General features: G+C 46.7%; 1 protein-coding gene across 2 annotated transcripts in view; it reads left to right on the top strand.

Moving 5' to 3' along the window:
• Positions 1-22,442, top strand: part of Rab40c (RAB40C, member RAS oncogene family) — a 29,352-nt gene that overhangs the window by 4,902 nt on the left and 2,008 nt on the right. For both annotated transcript variants that reach the window (XM_045161165.1, XM_045161166.1), the window contains 4 exons: positions 15,571-15,631; positions 16,342-16,402; positions 20,976-21,053; positions 21,329-21,551. In XM_045161165.1, the coding sequence (XP_045017100.1) occupies positions 15,571-15,631; positions 16,342-16,402; positions 20,976-21,053; positions 21,329-21,551 (423 nt within the window). The remainder of the gene's footprint in view (positions 1-15,570; positions 15,632-16,341; positions 16,403-20,975; positions 21,054-21,328; positions 21,552-22,442) is intronic.

Raw genomic sequence — 22,442 nt, 5'->3', positions numbered from 1 at the left:
TGAGACCCAAGTAGGACCTGTGTTCTGCTTGTTCCTCAGAGCAGCCCATGCCTTTCTCTGTGTGCTTCTGTACTCCATCACTGGCTTCTGGCCATTGGTTTACATCCTGCCCTATGTTGTGACATTAGGCCACCTTCCTAGGGCTGGTTACCTACCTTCTATTAATTTTCTATAGTGGGATCACTTGCTCTTTCTTCATGTCCTTGTCACTTTGTTCTGTTTCTTTTTTGGTTTTTCAAGGTAGGGTCTCATTCTGGCTCAAGCTGACCTGATAGCCTCAAACTCATGGCAGTCCTCCTACCACTACCTTCCTAGTCCTGGGACTAAAGGCATGTGCCGTGCCCGGTTCTTTTATAGGATTTTGAGAAAAATAAAAATGGGGCCACTGTTGCCCCTGCAGCATGGCTGGGGGAAGTGCAGTGTATTAGGAATGTATAGAAGGGAGCTGTTCTGGAGGTCAGAGATGGCTTCTTGGAAGCAGGATTGTCTGAAGTGAGTCCTAGGGTGGATGGGCAGGAGTGAGCTAGGCCAGTGGTTCTTAAACATGGGAGCTTCTGGAGGTCACTGAAGTATTCAGGGCCACCCCAAGTGGCAGGACCACTTGTCAGCCAGGCTTAGGGAGGGTTCTCCGTGAGGACAACCTGCATAAGGAGCTCAGGAGAGGCTGTGTGTAGCCAAGCAGTGTTGTGGGGTCTGAGTGAGTGTTTGTAACTATAAACTAAGCTTCCTCTTTCCTTCCTGCTGCTTTCCTGCTCTCCTGGGTGGGTACTTCTGTGCTATGGGACCTTCATGGAGGCGAGTCACCCCTTTGCAGCACTGCTTCCTCTCTTTCTGCTATTCTCCCAGCTGCTCCCAGCAGAGCAGAAGTCACTTACACATCTGTCTGTAGTGTGACAAGGTTTTTCCTCTTTACCTCTGTGCCATCACCTATTCCATTTGAGAATGTGACAGCTGTGAGAATGGACTTTTTTTTTTTTTTTTTTTTCCCCAAAGTAGGGTCTCCGTAGTCCCAAGCTGGCCTCAAACTCACAGTGATCCTCCTACCTCTGTCTCCTGAGTGCTAGGATAAAGGCGTGCACTACCATGCCCAGCTGAGGTTAGATTTTTTAAAATATATATATTATTTATTTATTTATTTGAGAGCGAGAAAGAGGCAGAGAGAGAGAGACAGAGAGGAAGAATGGGCACGCCAGGACCTTTAGCCATTGCAAACAAACTCCAAGTACATAGGCCACCTTGTGCATCTGGATCCTGGGGAATTGAACCTGATTCCTTTGGCTTTTCAGGCAAATGCCTTAACCGCTAAGCCATTTCTCCAACCTCCTGAGGATAGGTTTTTGTGTCTGATTCAGTTTATGCCATTTGGCCACTTTATTTTTTTTATTATTATTTTTTACTTATTTATTCATTTATTTATTTGGTTTTTCAAGGTAGGGTCTCACTCTAGTCCAGGTTGACCTGGAATTCATTCTGTAGTCTCAGGGTGTCCTTGAACTCATGGCGATCCTCCTGCCTCTGCCTCCCGAGTGCTGGGATTAAGGGCATGCACCACAGTGCCCGGCATTTGGCCACATTGAAAGTACACTGGCACAGCTTTTCTAACATTCAAAAAAGTTTGTGAGTAGGAAGAATATTTGAGTTTTTAATTTTAATTTAACTTAATTTATTTATTTTTTGTTTTTTCAAGGTAGGGTTTCACTCTAGCCCAGGCTGACCTGGAATTCACGTTCACTATGGAGTCTCAGGGTGGCCTCGAACTCATGGCCATCGTCCTACCTCTGCCTCCCGAGTGCTGAGATTAAAAGTGTGTGCCACCACGCCCAACTTAATTTTTATTCTTTGAGGCAGTGTCTCACTACTGTGATCACTATGTAGACTAGACTGGCCTTGAACTTGCAGTGATCCTCCTGCTCTTAAATGCTGAGGTTATAGGTGTGCATCACCATGCTGGCCTAGAATGTTTGTTTTTCTTGATTCATGCTGTTGTCACAAGCATCACCAGGTGACCCACAAAATGCTTAAGTGGCAGGCACACAGCAGGACCTGCTAGCTCTCCCATAGGGTGTGTGATCACACCTTGGATTGTTGTGTTGTGCATATATAGCTTTTCTATTAGCACAATTGTTTATGGCTTATATAATAACTAAATTTAACTGTTTCAGGAAGGAAACTTATCAGGGAGCTGAGAAGTGAGTGGGAAGGACATTAAGGACAGGAACTAGTCCTTGGCAGGTCCGTTTGCCTCCTGTTCTGTTTGAAGATTGTAACTGGATGGGCTGGAGAGATGGCTTAGCGGTTAAGCGCTTGCCTGTGAAGCCTAAGGACCCCAGTTCGAGGCTCGGTTCCCCAGGTCCTGCGTTAGCCAGATGCACAAGGGGGCGCACGCGTCTGGAGTTCGTTTGCGGAGGCTGGAAGCCCTGGCGCGCCATTCACTCTCTCCCCCTCTATCTGTCTTTCTCTCTGCGTCTGTCACTCTCAAATAAATAAATAAATAAAAATATTTAAAAAAAAATTTAAAAAAAAAAAGATTGTAACTGGAAAGGTGCAGAATTGCTGGTCCCTGAAAGGCTGCTTCCACTTGTGTTCAGAAACTCGCTGCTGCAGGAGGAGAATGTGCCAAGAGTCAGGTCACTGCCAAGGCTGCCTGCTTTACTCCCTTGTTACTAGCTTTCCTCTGGGGAGTGTCCAAACCGGCAGGCCTGTCTAGGCAGTGAGCAGCAGTGCTCAGGAGCTCTGGCAGCAGACAGGGAAGGGCCCCAGCACATGATACAAATTGGGTGGTGTTCACCTGATGATGGCCTGCAGACAGAGCTTCCTCAGTCGTGGTATTCTGTGGTGTCTTCGTGCCCATTGATTCCCAGCCTGGAGGAGTCATTGGGCAGTGGGTTCAGGCAGTACTCCTTCATCAGTGGTGAAATAGCTTCCTCCTATTGCTGCCTTTCTCCCTCCATACTGTGAGTCAGAAGTGCATGGATGTTTGGTTAGTGTTATGTTGGACTTGGAAAGGTTTCTTTCACTTCTTGGGTGATGCTCACATAGCCCTCTGTATGCAGTATAGGCCTCAGCAAGCAACACTGTGTCCTTTCTATATCTTGTGTGCTGAAACTAGCTATTTCTCGAACAGCCTGTCTACTTTTTAAATTTTATTTATTTATTTTTAAAATATTTATTTACTTGTGTGCTCGCTTCGGCAGCACATATACGTGTTTTTAAAGGATATTGTTTTAGAAGTGTGTTTTCTGTGCTTTTAATTTTGTTTATAAAAACATTTCAGGAAGGATTTTGAAGTATAACTGTATAGTTATATTTCTAAAATGCCATCTTGTATTTTTATTTAAAGTGCCTGATTGTTACTTAAAACTAATTTATGTTTCTATTTAAAAGAAGATGTGGGCTGGAGAGATGGCTTAGCGGTTAAGCGCTTGCCTGTGAAGCCTAAGGACCCCGGTTCGAGGCTCGGTTCCCCAGGTCCCACGTTAGCCAGATGCACAAGGGGGCGCACGCATCTGGAGTTCGTTTGCAGAGGCTGGAAGCCCTGGTGTGCCCATTCTCTCTCTCTCCCTCTATCTGTCTTTCTCTCTGTGTCTGTCGCTCTCAAATAAATAAATAAATAAAAATTAAAAGAAGATGTATGTACTTGGTTTATAATTTCGTTGGTTTTGCTTCAAAAAGAAAACTGCAAAAGCCTAAAGTTTGTATTTGCCCAATAAATCACAGTACATCAAAAAAAATATTTATTTACTTGAGAGAGAGAAAGAGAAAGAATAGGTGTACCAGGGCCTCTAGTCACTGCACGCGAACTCCAGATGCATGTGCCACCTTGTGCGTCTGGCTTTATGTGGGTACTGGGCAGTTGGACCTGGGTCCTTTGGTTTTGCTGGTAAGCATTTAACTGCTAAGCCATCTCTCCAGCCCTATTTTATTTCTTTATATTGCTTGTGTGTATGTAATGTGATACATATGTGTGGTATATGCACACATATGTGTTTTTGTGGTGTCCCATGTGCTTGCCTATGGGGGGGTTGGCAGAATGGGGGCAGCACTGACCTGTGGTGGCTGGAGCAGACCATCCATCAGTGTTGCTCTTTTGCCCATTCTTGTTTGAGCTGGACACCAGAGCTTGCTAGTTTTCACGAGCCTGGGCAATTTTCTGACCTCTGCTCTGCTTGTAGGACTGGGGTTACAGGTGTATGAGTGGCCATGCCCAGCTGTTTATATGGGTTCTAGAGATTTGAACTCAGGTAGTTTTAGGCTCACCCATGCTTGCACAAGATGCATACTTTTAACTGCTAAAACATCTCTCAGCCCTATTTTATTTATTTATCTGCATGAATGTATGCAATGTATATAGGTACCTCAGAGTATCTTGCCACACTGCAAATGAACACTAGAGGCATGTGCCACTTTTTAAATTTGTTTTTTCTCGAGGTAGGGTTTCGCTGTAGCCCAGGCTGACCTGGAATTCACTATGTAGTTTTAGGGTGGCCTTGAATTCTAGGCAATATTCCTACCTCTGTCTCCTGAGTGCTGGGATTAAAGGTGTGTGCCACCATGCCCAGCCTAAAATTTATTTATTTTTGGTTTTTTGAGGTAAGGTTTCCCTCTAGTCCAGGTTTACCTGGTATTCACTATGTAGTCTCAGGGTGGCCTTGAACTCATGGTGATCCACCTACCTCTGCCTCCCAAGTGCTAGACCACACCTAGCTTTTTTTTTTTTTTTTTGGAGATAACGTCTCACTCTTGGACTTCACTATGTAGGGTCAGGTTGGTCTCCAACGCAGGGAAGTCCTGCTACCTCTGCCTCCCAAGTTCTGGGATTAAAGGCTTGCGCCACCCACATTATCTTCCTAGCCCGAAGCATCTTTTTTTTGCCAGGGAAGGAGCAAAGTCTTAGGTAGCCCAGGCTGGCATTGAATTCTTCATGCTTTTGCCTCCACACAGTTGTTTGAATGAGAATGTAGGTCCTCCATAGTCTGAGGTGTTTTTGATTAAGCGTGCAGCTTGAGTCTCCATCAGGCAAAGCCCTCCTGGAGGAGATGTCATTGGGAAGCAGATTTTATAATCCAGACCTAAGGTGTGTTTGGAGTAGTTTGCGTGCTGGCTGTTGGGTGTTGTCTTTCTGCTTGGATCTATAGAAGTGAGCTAGCTTCTGCCATTGATAGTGTTTCCTCTGGATTCTGTAAGCCTGAAGTAAACACTTTTCTCTGATAAGCTGCCTCTGGTTGGATGTTTGTCCAGCAACACCAAGGTAGCTGCAGCACTACACCTTGCAAGTGCACCCTTACTTCTGGCTTATACTCTGGCCTGAACTCATGGCGATCCTCCTACCTCTGTCTCCCAAGTGCTGGGAGTAAAGACATGAGCCAGCATGCCTGGCTTTTAAATTTTTTTAAATTATTTCTGCTGCCCCCCATCCCCACGCCCTCCCTTAAAAAATATTTTAGTTGAACCAGGCATGGTGCTGCACGCCTTTAATCCCAGCACTCAAGAGGGAGAGGTAGGAGGATCACCATGAGTTCAAGGCCACCTTGAAACCACATAGTGAATTCCAGGTCAGCCTGGGCTAGAGTGAGACCCTATCTTGAAAAAAAAAAAAAAAACAAGAAAAAACAAAAAAGTCAAACCACTTCTGCACACTTGCAGAAGCTGCTATCTCAGTTTCTTATCCAAGCAGTGGCCATGTGTTTATTAAACAATGAGCACAAAAACAGGAGGGAAGAGTGTCAACTCCAACAATGAGGAGACTGCCCTATAAGGAATGCTACTAGACATGGAGAGGACACAGGCTCTGGCTGTGTGCTCCCAGGAAGGGCTACTCCCACACAGGAAGCTGTGCCTTACCAGGCAATGACTGCAGGCCAGAGGCACAATGTGCTGCAGACTCCTACAGCCAAACAGTGCGCGACTATTAACTCCACAACACTAACCCAAGTGCTGCAATGGTCTATTTCCACATAGGCACACACCTCAGTATTACTCACTTGTTCATGAGGAACTGTGTGTTGTACTGTCTGTGCTGCAAACTCAGGCATCAGAGTTCTCTAAAAGGTTCAGTGGAACTGTTTAGGGTTAAATTTTTTCTTGCTACTTTTTATGCTTTGCACATGCTGCATTTACTAAGATTAATAATATTTTGCAAGTACTCCATATTTAATAAGTCATTAAGAATTTTTTTGGTGAGGTGGGGGGCTGGAGAAATGGCTCAGCTGTTAAGGTGCTTGCCTGCAAAGACAAAGAACCCATGTTCAATTCCTCAGGATCCACATAAGCCAGATGCAACAAGATGGCACATGTGTCAAGAGGCCCTGTTGTGCCCAATTCTCTCTCTACCTCTTCTCTCTCAAATAAATAAAAATTAAATATTAAAAAAAATTTTTTTTTTAGGTAGAGTCTCACTGTAGCCCAGGCTGACCTGGAATTCACTCTGTATTCTCAGGATGACCTCGAACTCACAGAGATCCTCTGCCTCCCAAGTGCTGGAAATAAAGGTGTGTGCTACCACGCCCGGCTTTTAAACCTGGGTTCTTAGGCTTCACAGGCAAACACCTTAACCATTAAGCCATCTCTCCAGTAGTTGGTTTCCCCCAGAACAGACATGCCATTATTACACCCATTCAATTATCTGGCCTGTCTGGCAAAACTTGAGGCTTCCAGTGTCCACTGTTTTCACCATTGATGATGTCTGTCTCCCATAGGGCTGCATGCAGTGCAGCTTTTTCCAGCATTCAGTTGGCTGGTCTACAGGGAGAAGGTTTGCAGCTTAGCCCCAGCTTAATTTCTCAGTGACTCCCCAAGGGAGGGTCTTGCTCTAGCCCAGGCTGTCCTGGAATAAACTGTGTAGTCTCATGCTGGTCTCAAACTCATAGCAATCCTCTACCTTTGCCTCCCAAGTGCTGGGATTAAAGGTGTGCACCACCACACCAGGCCCGAGTATGTTCTGAATGGAGGACTATGTTGCCCTCTTGGCCCCAGCTGTGATGGATAGGAGTCACAACTGTCTGTCCAACAGAAGTGAACTCCAGATATGCCCCACACAGCAGCTCCTCCATGACTCCTAGTTCCCAAGTCACAGAGCTTCCTAAAGCTTCTCAGGGGCTTTCCTAAGGGGTCAAAGGTCACCAACATGTGAGGAAAGATTGAAATAGACAGCAAAAGGGCCTCGGAGTTCTGACATCTCAGCACCAGTGACATGTAGACACTGTCTCTAAATGGCAGGGACATCTAAACCCCAAAGAGCTCCTGAGAAGATACAGATGAGTGGAAGTATTTTAAAACATCATATAAGGGCTAGAAAATAAGCTAACATCTTCCAGAAAACAGGACAGAATAAGTGTGCTGGAGAAAGATCAGAGACGTGGGCAGTTAACTCAGAGGTCAGGATGAAGGACAGGAATGGAATGTGTGAGGGAGTGTAAACACAGGTGGAAGGACAGCCTCCCAGCAAAGAGCATTGAGCAGAGAAAACTCCATGGAAGCTGTTAGAGGAAAAGGCTTTGCACGAGGACCAGGGATCAGGTAGCACTGGGCCTCTGGGAGTTGCAGGGCACTGGGCAGGAACTGGGGATAGTTTTGTGGGATTTAGTCTCATATAGTACTGGCCAGAAAGGATGCTGCTTTGTGGTAGACAAAGCCAGGAACCCTGGCTCATGCTTCTGTTCTTATGAATGAGGCAAGTGTTCTGACTTCCCTGCCTCACTTTCCCTGTCTAATCTCCCAGTGACAGTGCTGGTATGTCTCATGGGGTAAGAGTTGTGTTCAGGCCTGCCAAGAAACAGCACTTCTCTGGGGTCAGATGAGCAAATGGGCTATGGGGATAGAGCCAAGCTTCTGGACGAGGCCTTCACTCACAGTGGGTAGTTGGTGGAGGAGGGAGACAGTGTGGGAATCAATAGGACCCTTTGGCAGAAACCCCTATGCTGAGTGAAACATTGGCACAGACAAGCTGGGAACCTGAAGGGGACAGCTGCTTTTCTTGGGGCTCCATGCTTTGTTAACTAAACTGTGTTGTCTAAGCTGATTAAAAAGAAAAAGATTTTTAGATAGAAGGAAAGAGTAGCACTAAGACTGCTAGAGTAGCTTAGGCATCCTGTTGACACCCACAGGTGACCAGCCTGCTGATGGCTTTCCCCTGGGCTCTGACAGCTCTGCCAGCCTGTGTGTCCCCCATGCCTGCTGTCTCCCTGGTACCTGGCTTGGGGCCCTGTTCCAGGTCACTGCTCTGCCTCCTCAGCCATGCTTCTCTAACCCATACCCCTCCTCACCCTTCCCAGGGCCTGCTTACCCTCAAGCCTTAGATAATTGCTCCTCTTAGAACTCTTGCAGGCCAAGGGCTCCCTCTCCGGTAGTCTTGGCACAACCCTCTAATGTGTATTGTCATTAGACCACCGAGCATCTGTCTCTCCCACTGGACTGTTCTGCCTGTGGCCACTTGGTGCAGATCTCCTTAGGGTTATGCTGAGCAGGGGAGACACTGCAGTTCTCCTCATTTAATTGAGTGCTAAGGCATTAAAAACACTGGGTTCAGCTGGAAAGAGAAAGGCTCAGTGTCTGATGGAAGGTCAAGTAACCCTGATTTCTTCAGTAGCCTTGGGCTTTCACTTGGCCAGGCTAGAGGCAAGACTGGGAGAAGATGCTTCCCAGAGCAGCTTGCACCCCTCTGGCTTTGCAAAGAAGGGAATGGCATGGAGGTCTGATAGCAATACCACCTGCCACTGGCGTCTGTGGCCTTCACAAGCCGAGTAAACCAGGCAGCACCTGTGCTCCCTGGCTGAAGACCATGCTACCCATCCGTGTTCTGTGTGTGCATGCACATTTGCTGAGCAGGGCACCCACCCACATAGCTGGGCCGTCCTTTTAAAAATTACTTTAAAAATTTTTTTAGACTGTCCTTTTATTTTATTTTATTGTCGTAAGACACCATTTATTTATTTATTTATTTATTTATGAGAAAAAGAGGCAGAATATAGGTGAACACCTTTACTGACCCATCTTTCTAGCCCTTTCATTTATTATTTATTTATTTGCTTATTTTTAAAATATTTATTTGAGCAAGAGGGAGAGATGTAGAGACAGAGAGAGAATGGGCATACCAGGGCCTCCAGCCAATACAAACGAACTCCAGACATACATGCACTTTGTGCATCTGGCTTACTGGGTACTAGGGAATCCAGCCTACGTCCTTAGGCTTCTCAGGCAAGCCTTACTTGCTAAGCCATCTCTCCAGCCCTTTCTTCCTTATTTATTTATTTATTTTTAATTTTTATTAACATTTTCCATGATTATAAAATATATCCCATGGTAATTCCCTCCCTCCCCACCCTTCCTTATTTATTTTTAAGAAGTACTCAGAGATATTCCTAATCTTGAATTTGATAAAGGAGATCTTTCCCTCCTGCTCAGGGAGAATGCTGCTGCAGGTCTGGAGAGTTCCTGGTGTGGCCAGAAGACACATCTTGGGGTGGGAGAGAGACTAGTTTCTGGTGGAGACTGCTGCTGTGGTGACAGTCCTGGGTCTGCCTCCTTGTGCTAGTACTTATCTATTTATTTATTTATTTATTTTTAAATTTTTATTAACATTTTCCATGATTACAAAATATATCCCATGGTAATTCCCTCCCTCTATTTATTTTATGATTTTAATTTATTTTGGTTTTTCAGTGTTGGGTTTTTCTCTAGCCCAGGCTGACCTGGAATTTGCTATGTAGTCTTAGGGTGGCCTTGAACTTATGGCAATTCTCCTACCTCTGCCTCTTGAATGTTGGGATTATAGGCATGCTCCACCACACCAGGCACTTACCTTTATTTATTTATTTATTTATTTATTTATTTATTTATTTTGGAATTTTAAGATAAGGTCTCGCCCTAGCCCAAGCTGACCTGGAACTCACTAAGTAGTCTCAGAGTGGCCTCGAACTCATGGTGATCCTCCCACCTCTGCCTCCCGGGTGCTGAGCCACCACGCCCGGCTCACACTTACCTGTATTTGAGACAAGGACTTATTCTGAAGCCCAGGCCCATAATTCTCCTAGCTCAGCTTCCAGAAGGCTGCAGTTACAGATATGTGCCACCACATCCAAACTTTTGATAATAGATTGCTGTTTTGTGGTGTTTTTTTTTCCTAGCTCAGAGTGGCCTCAAATTCTCGGGAATCCTTCTACCCTGCCTTCCGAGTGCTGGGATTAAAGGCATGCACCACCACACCTGGCATTTCTAGTTTTTTGTTTGTTTTTTTAAGGTAGGGTCTCAATCTATTTCAGACTGACCTAGATCTCACTCTATAGTCCCAAACTGGTGTCAAACTCACAGCTATCTTACTATCTCTAACTCCCAAGTACTAGTATTAAAGGCATGTGCCACCACAGATTACTGTTTTGAATGGCTTTGCCACACAGTGCAAGTTAAAAAAAAATTTTTTTTTTTAAATTTGCAAGCAGAAAGAGATAGAAGGGAGACAGAATGGGTTGCCAGGGTCTCTAGCCACTGCAAATGAACTCCAAATGCATGCGCCACCTTGTGCATCTGCTTTATATCAACACTGAGAATCAAAACCTAGCCAATTAGGCTTCGCAGGCAAGCACCTTAACTGCTAAGCCATCAGTCAAGCCCACAAGTGAATAGTGAAGTAGTTTTTCAAGGTAAAGTCTCACTGTATCCCGTGCTGACCTGGAATTCACTCTAGTTCCAGGCTAGCCTCTTAGTCAATGAATCCTCCTTCCTCTGCCTCCCTAGTGATATGATTAAAGGTCTGCACCACCATGCCTGGCAGCTTTAAATATTTTATTATTTATTTATTTATTTTTATTTATTTATTTATTTATTTGAGAGAGAGAAAAAAGCAGTGAGAAAGAGGCAGATAAAGAGAGAATGGGCACACAAGATCCTCCAGCCAATGCAAATGAACTCCAGACACATATGCCACCTTGTGCATCTGGCTTACATGGAATATTCTGAATTAAACTCCCGGTTGTCTGTTCCTTTGCCGGGAATTGTACCCAGAGCCTTGCTATGCCAGGCATATATTTTACAGCTGGAGACCCTGGTGTGCCCATTCTCTCCCCCCTACTATCCCCCCCCCCAGCGCTTACATATAAATTAAAAAAAATTTTAAGTAGCTGAGCCAGGCGTGGTGGACCACACCTTTAATACCAGCACTCGGGAGGCAGAGGTAAGAGGATCACTGTGAGTTCAAGGTAACCTCAAGACTACATAGTGAATTCCAGGTCAGCCTGAGCTAAAGCGAGACCCTACCTTGGGGGGGTGGGGGGAGTAGCTGGCTGTAGTATTGTGATTAATGCTTGCTGTCATGAGGGAGTAGGATGACTGAATAATCAGGACTAGCTCACTGGCGTAGCTGATGGTCCCATTCCATGGTAGAGAGATGCTTCCTTTACAAAGGGAAGCCTCTGGATTATTGTCTGGATTTTCCTCTCACTTGTAAGCATACCATAAGCTTTTAGAGTAGTTGGGGCTGAGGTGGTGGGGATTAAGCAGAATAAACACAAAGAGCGCACCCAAGCCTCTGGGTATCTTCTGTTTGGCCAGCTGCCTGCACCTGCCTTCAGCTAGACCCCACTGTCCACTTTTTTTTGTTTGTTTGTTTGGGGTTTTTTGTTGTTGTTGTTTGTTTTTCGAGGTAGGGTCTCACTCTAGCTCAGGCTGGCCTGGAATTCACTATGGAGTCTCAGGGTGTCCTCGAACTCATGGCAATCCTTCCACCTCTGCCTCCTGAGTGCTGGGATTAAAGGCGTGAGCCACCATGCCCAGCAAATTTATTTATTTTTAATTATCTATTTGAGAGAGAGAATATGAGTGTGCCAGGACCTCTTGCTGCTGCAAATGAACTCTACATATGTACCACTGTGTGTCTAGCTTTATTACTTGGGTACTAGGGAATCAAGCCTGAGCTGGCAGGCTTTGCAAGTAAGTGCCTTTAACTATCTTTACAGCCCAGATCTAAGTAATTTTTGATGGTGGTGGTGTAGATTGTTTTTTGCTAGTGTTCACAAAGAGCTCTATTCTCCTGCTGAGCACAAGAAAGCTGAGTGTGTGCAAAGCAGACTGATTGATGGCTAGAGCACAGGACCCTCCCTCTCTCACTCCTTCCTTCCTTAGCAACATCTCTCTTGAGGTGTTGGGCCTGGTCCCCAGTGCTATGCACTATCTCTGTTCCAGAAGAGTATACTGTCCTCATAGGTCCTCTCTGTGAGAGTGGTGAATGTCTGATTTTCAAATGGATGTCTGCTGGGTAAGCCTGCCGAGGCTGTGCACTCCTCTGGGTACTGGGCCTCAGAGCCGACTAAATATAGTGCTGTTGATGGTAGTGACAGGCTCGCTCGCAGAACTCCTTATGTCTTTGTTGCTGTTCTTGTTTTTTCGAGATAGGGCTTCACTCCAACCCAGGCTGGCCTGGGATTTACTATGTAGTTCCAGGCTGTCATCAAACTCATGGCCACCCTCTGCCTACCAAATGCTGGGATTAAAGGCATGTGTGCCTCTATGACTGGCTCACCCCACTGTCTTTGTAATCTATTTACTCAGCATCCACCACTCCCTTGCCAGAACTGGGACCATAGCACCATCTAGGGGCTAGTTGGTGTCAAGGCAAGCCCAAGGGCACAGTCAAGGAAAAGGAAGGCACTCTGAGCCTGTTCTCTAGGAGGCAGGTCAAAATCACTGCAATGTGATCCCCAAGAGCTTCTCTTGGAAGCTGCAGAGAAAGGCCCACGAGTACTGTGGTCTGGCCTAGGATGTCTTTCTGTCCCGAGAGATCATGTACAAGACACCCCCATTTGGTTGTTTTGTTTTTGTTTTGTTAAGATATTCTTTGAGGCAGGTCTCTAGGCCAGACTAACTGCAAGCTCAGCAGCCCTCCTACCTCAACCTCTGGAGTGCTGCAGGTTATAAGTGTGGGCCACCATGGCCTGCTTTAGTGCTTATCATGAGAGCTAATAATTGGGCAGAGCATGGTGTTGCATGTTTATAATACTAACATTTGGGAGGCAGAAACAGCAGGATTTCTGCAAGTTTGACATACTGGTCTATATAGTGAGTTCCAGGGCTATTTAACACGTGTCTCTGCCTGTCTTTCTCAAAAGAAAAAGTGGGCTGGAGGGATGGCTTAGTGGTTAAGGCGCTTGCCTGCAAAGCCAAAAGACCCAGGTTCACTTCCCCAGGACCCACGTTAGCAGATGCACAAGGGGGCATATGCGTCCGGAGTTCGTTTGCAGTGGCTGGAGGCCCTCGCACACCCATTCATTCTCTCTCTCTCTCTCCCTCTTTCTCTGTCAAATAAATAAAATAAGTAACAAGCATGGTAGTGCACACTTTGAGGCTGAGATAGAGGATCACTTTATCACTTTGAGGTGGAGGCCAGCCTGGGGCTATCTATAGAATTCCACGTCAACCCAGGCTAGAATGAGGCTCTGTCTCAAAACAACCAAAAAAGTTAGTAACATGGAGACTGTATGTAAGGGCATGCTCAAGGACATTACCTGCTTTTACTTTTGGAACCCAGTCATCCTATAAAAAAAAAAAAAAAGTCATCATAGTCATTCATGTACACAGCTCAGTAGCATTGAATGCTCACCCAGTTGTTGCAACCATCATTTTATAATCCCCAGTAGTGTACAAGGGTCCCTATGTCTATCATTTTGAGTGTAGCCATCTTTCCAGGCAGCTGTGGTAGTACTAGGATCTGTTTTGTATGCTTACTTATACCTGATTGGAGTAATTTCTTGTACATGTTGGCCATTGCTATACCTTTTGTAGGGACATGGTTTTGCCCATTAAAAAATTATTATTTGAGAGAGAACACCAAGGTGCCCTGCAAATGAACTTCTAATGCATGTGCCTTTAAATGTACATTGGGGAATTGAACCCAGGCCATCAGACTTTGCAAGCAATATGCTTTAAACCTTTGATACATCTCTCCAGCCCCCTTGCCCGTTTATTTATTTATTCATTCATTTATTTATGAGAGAGAGAAAGAGGCAGATGGAGAGAATGAAAATGGACACTCTAGGGCTTTTAGCCACTGTAAATGAACTCCAGATACATGTGCCACTTTGTGCATCTGGCTTTTTATGTGGGTACTAGGGAATTGAACCCAGGTCCTTAGTCTTTGCAGTCAAGTGCCTTAACCACTGAGTCATCTCTCCAGTCCCCTTGTCCATTTTTAAAATTTTTTTTTTTAACTGTTGCATTAGCCAGATGTGGTGGCTTACACTTTTAATCCTAGCACTTAGGAGGAGGAGGTTTGAGGATCACTGTGAGTTCCAGGCCACTCTGAAACTACATAGTGAATTCTAGGTCAGCCTGGGCTAGAGTGAAGTTTTACCTTGAAAAATCCCAAAAACCTGTTGTACTGAAGGAGTTCTTTATAGAACTTTCAATCCCTAAGGGGATATATGAGTTGCAATTTTTTTTTTTTCTTTCCTTTCTGATTTTTCGAGATAGGGTCTCATTCTAGCCCAGACTGAGCTGGGTAATTTACTCTGTAGTCTCAGGGTAGTCTTGAACTCATGGTGATCCTCCTATCTCTGCCTCCCGACTGCTGGGCATGGTGGCTAGAGCGAGACCCTACCTCCAACTCCCTCCCTGCCTCCCAATAAAAAATAGGTCCTCTGGAGACCTAGCTAGAAAACCAGCACTTTATCTTTTATTATTTTTATTTGTTTATTTATTTTGGTTTCTCGAGGTATGCTCTCACTCTGTTCCAGGCTGACCTGGAATTCACTATGTCGTCTCAAGCTGGCCTCGAACTCACAGTGATCCTCCTACCTCTGCCTTCTGAGTGCTGGGATTAAAGGCGTGTGCCACCACACCCAGCTATTTTTTTATTTTTATTTTTTAGTTTTTCCAGGCCACTCTAGTCCAGGCTGACCTGGAATTCACTATGTAGTTTCAGGGTGGCCTTGAGCTCAGAGCAGTCCTACTTCTGCCTCCCAAATGCTGAGATTAAAGGCATACACCACCACACTCCGTAAAAATTATTTTAGCTGGACATGGTAGCACATGTATGTGGTCTTAACACTTGGGAGGCTGGGGCAGGAGAATATCCATGATTCCAAGGCCAGCCTGGGCTACATGTTGAGTTTAAGGCTAGCTTGGGTTACATCTCAAGACCCTGTCTCAAACAAAAACCAAAATAAACAAATGCCAATTACCCTTGTTGATTTTCCATACACACTTCAGTGCTGTGATGAACCCAAGCATTCAGAAATGCATTAGCCTTTAAGAAGTCAACTTTGCAGTCCATATGAAGTAGGTGATGATGGAGATGAGCCATTTTTCTCCAGGTGTGATGGGCCCAAAGCCCTTGGAAAGGCTGGCATGACCAGAGCACAGCTGATAGGCCATCCTGACTTGGGCTCCTGCTCTGCCTCTGTTATATAGTATGAGCTAGGTTATTGCCCTGAGGAAACCACAGCCAAGGGCAGCAAGCATCCCTGCCTTGCTCTTTCATAGGTCACTGTGTGAGTGGGGAAGGATTCTCTACTTGGCAGCACAAACTGGGGGAGGAGCCTCCCAGGGAGGCCAGTTGCTGATGGACATCCGTCTGCTTCCTTGCAGGGATCGACTATAAGACCACCACCATCCTGCTAGATGGCCGGCGTGTCAAGCTGGAGCTCTGGTGAGTTAGTGCTCTAATAAGGATGGGAAGCCAAGTGAGAGAGCAGGAAGCTGCCTATTTGCATTACTTGCAGTAGCCTGGGATTTTGCTCCATGATGAGAAAAACAAGAAGTCTAGGAGGCTTTTCTGTGATAGGTCTTGCTTCCATTTTGCCCATTAAGACTTGTTCTGTGTGACTGTGGCCTTTCTCCCCAGCCTGTTCCTCAGCCACAGCTTTACCTTAAGGAGTAGGTACCAAGTGGGCATGGTGGCACACATCTATAATCCCAGCAGTCAGGCTGAGGCAGGAGGGTCAGAAGTACCAGGCCACTTTGGAGAACCTAGTGAGACCCTATCTCCAAAAAAGAAAAAGGAGCATGTTCTAGAACTTCAAAGTCAAGGCATGGATTCCCGTAGGTCTGGGGTTCTTGATTGTACCTGGCTTCTGAGCCCATGTGGGAGGTTCACTGACCTGATACATGGAGACTGGCTCCCTCTGTGGCCTGTCTGGGTGGTGTTCCACCGCTGACATGGCATGATCCATGCCGTCACCATTTTGAAATGGGCTGCACATGCCTTCTATAACTGCCCTCCCCTGACCTCTCCAGAACGTCTAGAATGAGCTATCAGGAGGAGTGCAGAGTGAGACTGAGTGCCTCATCCTGGGGCTGTATGTGCATGCTGCCGGGTCCACAGCCTTGGCCTCTTCTGACCCTCCCTGTCTGTTTCAGGGACACATCAGGCCAGGGCAGGTTCTGCACCATCTTCAGGTCCTATTCCAGGGGTGCACAGGTAAGACAAGCAGCATTTGTTGTTTTTCAGTGGATGCTTCTTATTCTTTCTGAATTGAACCTGGGTTGCTGCCCTTTCTAGTTCCCTAAGCACTTCACTCCATTTGGAATTTTTTGTTTGGGATTGATCTCAGGGCTTTGCCCATGATAGACAAGTGTTCTTACCACTGAGCTGCATTCCCAGCCATTCTTCCTGACTTCTGCAGATATGTCCCCTTGTCTACCCTGAACACACCCAACCTTGTCTGAAAATACATCCCCTTAATAGCCAGTCTATATGGACAGGACAGCCCCGTGAAACCCTTCTCTGAGCTTGGGAGCCTCCTTCCTAGCTGCCTATGCCACCTGCCCCCAGTGTCCCTGTATGAGCCATTCCTGTTCTCATAGCTGTGGCCAGTGGCTGTGGTCACAGTGCTGCAAGTTGTGTGCTGCGCCTAGCAGACTACTGCAGCAGCAGCCTCTCAAGCTGTCAGCATCGAGCTCACTTGTCATCCTGACTGGAAACAAAAGGAGGTTTTCCCATGTCTCCCAGAAGCCTCACATGTGCAGTTCTGAGCCTGCTGAGGAGTATGACTGGCTGTGGAATTGACCTGGGCTGTATCACAACTCAGGACTCTGCATACTGGAAATGTTGAAGATGGACTTTGTGCTAGGGGATGCAGCAGGAAAAGGGCTGGACCTCAGCACAGAACAGGTTGTTGGGAGGCTCGTCCTGCCTATGAGAGAACACTATGCATGTCCAGGCATGTGCGTGGTATGAAGGGCACACTTAATCTTCCCTGTCCCTTGGCCTCCCCATATACTTTCAGATCTGTTTATCATTGTGAGATCAGAAGATACAGAAGTCATTGAGACTGTGTGAATAGACCTTGCTTTAGACCCTTTACTGCTTTAACAAGAACCTTTAAGTTCAGACCCTACCTCCAGATAGCCAGAGCAGCCTTGGTGACATGTAGGAAGCTTATTCTACGATCTCTCTAGAAAAAGGTTAAACGTTCAAGTGCACATTTCATGGGTCTGCTCTGAGTAGGACCATGCACGTGCACCTGCCTGTATAATGTCCAGGATTCCAGCCTACCTGCTGCTCTTCTGCTCCAAGGCTTTTTTCTCACCTGGGGTGCTAAAGAAGAGAAAGGGAGTGGGAGAGGGAACTGGCAGGAATTAGATGGAAGCCACTGAGATAGATGGTGGAAAGGCTGACTTCCCCACTCTAGCCAAGGCTGTGTGAGCACGAAGCTTCCTGCACATGGCAGGAAGACATGCTATCTATAAAGCTCCTCATATTGCAAGAAAGCAAGTTTAAGCCGGGCATGGTAGCACACACCTTGAATCCCAGCACTTGGGAGGCAGAGCTAGGAGGATCGCCTTGAGTTCCAGGCCACCCTGAGACAACAGTGAATTCCAGGTCATCCTGGGTTAGAGCAAGACCCTACCTCAGAAAAGAAAAAAAAAAAAAAGCATGTTTACTGATTTCTCTACACTGAAGTACAGACAGTGCTAGCTTTTTGCTCCTTTTTTTAGATCCTTTGTGGGAGTGGGGAGCAAAGGACCCCTAGGATAGAATAGGCAGCACACTGTCGCAGAGTTACACAGAAGGTTCTGAGTGTTGCACACAGGCTCTGCAGCCTGCCCCATGTGGGCAGCCACAGAAAGTTCCACCCAGAGCTGATCCACAATATTCAGCAACCAGCAGGGAGCTCTCCAGGGTGTTTCTATGTCATTTAGGACACCATGTCAGTGAGTGTTAAGGGCAAACCATATGCAAAACCTGGGTGGCAAAATACAAGAGTTTATTTGCCCTTTTTTTTTTTTTTTTTTTTTAACCTTTTTTTGGTTGTTTGAGGTAGGATCTCACTCTGGTCCAGGCTGACCTGGAATTAACTCAAATTCAAAATGATCCTCCTACCTCTGCCTCCTGAGTGCTGGGATTAAAGGTGTGTGCCACCACGCCTGGCCCCCTTTCTTCTTCCTTTTCATAATTGGTGACAGAATTTCTTTGGGGTGGTTTTGTCCTCGGCGATCCTGCTTGCCATTCATCCCAGGTGGGTTTCCCTGAGACATCCATGACCACTTTTGTCCCTCTGCTCTAATCCCTACTATAGACTCAGGCTGTCCCAACAAGGGTCTGCCTGTGTGGGCAGAACTGGGAATGCTGGGTGGTCCAGGAGGGCTTGGGATAGCTTTGGGGTATAGTTGGAGCTCTTCCAGTCCAGGTCAACCTGATCAGTTATTTTATTTTATCTATTTTTAAATTTTTTGTTTGTTTGTTTTTGTTTATCAAGGTAGGATCTCGCTCTAGCTCAGGCTGACCTAGAATTCACTCTGTAGAGTCAGTGTGGCCTCCAACTCACAGTAATCTTTCCTACCTGTCTCCCAGCCCTCCCGGGTGCTGGGATAAAAGGCATGCACTACCATATCTGGCTTATTTTTTTATTTTTATGTAGTTGAAAGAGAGAGAGAGAAGGGCTGATAGAGAGATGGGCATGCCAGAGTATCCAGCCACTGCAGATGAACTCCAGATGCATGCACCCCCTTGTGTATCTATTTATATGGGTCCTGGGGAATCAAACCTAGGTTCTTTGGCTTTGCAGGCAAGTGCCTTAACCACTAAGCCATCTCTCCAGCCCAAGAACTTTTGTCTTTTAGTTTTGTGGTGCTGTGGATAGAATCCAGAGCCTTGGACATTGTGGGCAAGTGCTGTGCTACTCAGTCACATCTTTGTGCTGGGGAATGGAATCCAGGGCCTCCTGCATGCTGCTACCCCTGAGCCACACTCCTGCTCCCCCATCATTGTTATGCACCTGCTGGGATGATACTCTGGAGGGCTGTCTTTGGCATGTCCTCAAGTAGTCCTCAGGAGCCAGATGACCACATGCTATGATGCTTTGGGTGGCCCTGTCTCCAGGTCAAACCCTTCCTTGGCAGCAAATGAGAGCCCAAGCAACTGGCTTATCCTAGGTGTATTATTGTGTGTTTATTTATTGGTGTTTGGGAGGATTCCCCCCCCCGAGGGGGGGTCAGGGTCTCACTGTAGCCCAAGCTGACCTGTAGTGTACTTTGTATTCCCAGGCTGGCCTCAAACTCAAAGCAATCCTCCTAACTCTGCCTCCTGAGAGCTGGGATTAAAGGCATGTGCTACCACACCCAGCATTTGAAGGTTTTGTTGAGACAGAAGTCTTGTTATGTAGCTCTGGCCAACCTGGAGCTCAACTAGACTAGTCTGGCCTTGAACTTGCAGCAATCCTCCTGCCTCTGCCTCCTAAGTTCTGGAATTATAGATGTGAACCACCATGTCAGCCACATTTATTACTTATTGTAAATCGTACCACGATGAGGTAATTTCTTTTGTTTATTTTTATTTATTTATTTGTAAGCAGAGAGAGAAAGAGAATGGGCACCCAGGGCATCCAGCCACTGCAAATGAACTACAGTTGCATGCGCCACTTTGTGCATCTGGTTTTACATGGTTACTGGTGAATCGAACCTAGACCGTCAGGCTTTCCAAGCAAGTGCCTTTAACCTCTGAGCCATTTCGATAGCTCCAATCTTAACATTTTCCACCCACCAATCTGGCTCTTCTCAGTGGCCTAGGGCAAGGACCACAGGGTTTGGGTGCTAGTAATTTTCACCTTTGTCTCTATAGGCCCTGGGGCTGACCTGAATCTTCTAGATTGGCAGGGTGTGTTCAGGACAGGCTTTCAGAGCCCTCATCTCTTTGCTCAGTATAATACATCCCTTCCCTTTGTTCTTAGCTGTACCCTTCTATTCACTCTTTTGTGTGATCTATGGGACAGAGAGTCCTGGATTACCAAGTGAATTCTGATTCCTGAGTCTCCTTCAAAGGAATGAGGTTGAACAAGCAGTGTCAACAACTGTGTTGGGTGGGCTCCATATCTGCCCCTGCTGGAGAACATAGGACAGTGTCTTTACTGAGATATTTGGGGCAGATGGAGTCAGCCCAGAGCTGAGCTCTGAGTAATTGGTCTCTAAGGGATGTGGCGGGAAAGACCCTGTAGCAAATCCTGCTCAGCCTGGCTGTGGGTAGAACTCACCAAAAACTGTTCCCCAAGTGACTGACATCCAGCTCTGCAAGTTTGGAGTTGGAAAACTCAGAGAGGTCTCTGCCTAGCTCTGCCCCAGGTGCCCCTGGAGCGGAGTTCACTGATGGGCTGACTCGGAGGCAGCTTGGCTGTGTCTTGCAGCTCTGCACCTTCCCACTCCCTGAAACCCCAACCTAGTGGTGGGTGGCTTAAAGGCCTGTGTGACTTTTGAGTGATTTAATGCCAAGCCTGGAGAAAAAAAAAAAAAAAGTCAATTCTGTCCCATTTGTGTCCTCAGGGTTGGGAAGGGAGTAGTGTTTGTGGGCCTGGCTGGCCGGTTTCACTCATGTTCCTCTCCTGCTGCCCTCTTGTATGGCAGGCGCATTTCCCACCTGCCCATCATGCTCCTAATTTACAGAGTAATCTGATCCATGTTCCTGGCTGTGCCTAGGAGCTGAGACCTGTGTCTAGCAAGTTTCTCCCAGGCATGGGCCCAGCCATGCCAGTGGGTAAGTTTGTCCATCTCCTTTTCAGGGAATCCTCCTGGTATATGACATCACCAACCGCTGGTCTTTCGATGGCATTGACCGGTGGATCAAGGAGATTGACGAGGTAGATGTGGGTCTGCACCCTCCAGGGGAGAGCATGGAACCAGCTATATTTGGGTCATATCTGGGTGTGCTGCCCACTGTGGGTCCCCGCTCTTTCCCGAACCTGGGAGTAATGCTCAGCAGGGGAATAGCTGGGCTGTGCTGTCTGCCTAAGCCTACCTAGACCTTCCTAGGCTGGCCTTATCACAGAATGCAGATAATGGTAGCTCTCTGCCTATGGCCAAGGGGTGGGGTGATCTATGACTATGTCTGTGCTGAATTTTGAACCTTTCTAAGCATGCACCTGGGGTCCCCCGGATCCTGGTTGGTAATCGGCTTCACCTGGCCTTCAAGAGGCAAGTCCCAACGGAGCAGGCCCGGGCCTATGCAGAGAAGAACTGCATGACTTTCTTTGAAGTCAGCCCATTGTGCAACTTCAATGTCATCGAGTCCTTCACTGAGCTCTCCCGCATTGTGCTCATGCGGCATGGCATGGAAAAGATCTGGAGGCCTAATCGAGGTGGGACTGGGGCTCAGTTTGGGCAGGGATGTGGGTGGAGTCATGGGGGTCAAGGGTAGGGAGATAGGGCCTTGGGCATCTCTGGGGGAGTTACGATAGAGGTGGCTCCTTAAGAGCTGCAGTCATCTGGGCTGCTTATTCAAGCCCAAGCTGTAAGAGTGAGCAGGTCGCCTCTTCACTAAGCTATGGTGAGAACTAAACCTATGTGCTCATGTGTGGCCATCTGTGTACACACATTTAACTACTCTGGGTGTCACAGAGGTGTTATGTAAAGCTCAGCATGTTGTGTCTGTGTCATTGTCAGCTCAAGTTATTGATCACAAACATTTCACTGTCAGGGTGCCTTCCAACAGGGGTCGCAATGTTGCCTTAAGATGAAGCCACAGGAGCTGGGTGTGGTGGCACATGCCTTTAATCCCTGCACTTGGGAGGCAGAGGTAGGAGGATGGTCAAGAGTTCAAGGCCATCCTGAGACTATGCAATGAATTCCAGGTCAGCCTGGATTAGAGTGAGACCCTACCTCGAAAAAAAAAAAAAAAGAAAAGACGAAGCCACAGGAGAGAGGAGGGTATCCAAGCCTCTCCCTTCTCACTGTGGCAAAGAAGACAGAAAAGGGGGTCACTTCGTGGACACTCCTCATAGATGGCAGAGTAACTGGGTATCTGGGAGCCTTGAGCCAGGGAAGCCACCAAGAGCTTTTTCTTTTAATATATTTATTTTTGTTTATTTATTAGAGAGGGGGGACAGGTAGAGAAAAAAGGAGAGAATGGGCATGCCAGGACATCCAGCCACTGCAAACTCCAGATGTGTGGGCCACCTTGTGCATCTGGCTTACGTGGGTCCTGGGAAATCAAACCTAGGTCCTTTGGTTTTGGGTTTTGTAGGCAAACC

Source organism: Jaculus jaculus, chromosome 11, assembly GCF_020740685.1.
Source record: "Jaculus jaculus isolate mJacJac1 chromosome 11, mJacJac1.mat.Y.cur, whole genome shotgun sequence".
Taxonomy (NCBI): Eukaryota; Metazoa; Chordata; class Mammalia; order Rodentia; family Dipodidae; genus Jaculus; species Jaculus jaculus.
The sequence above is the reverse complement of the archived record's forward strand: the minus strand, read 5'-3'. Positions and strand labels throughout refer to the sequence as shown.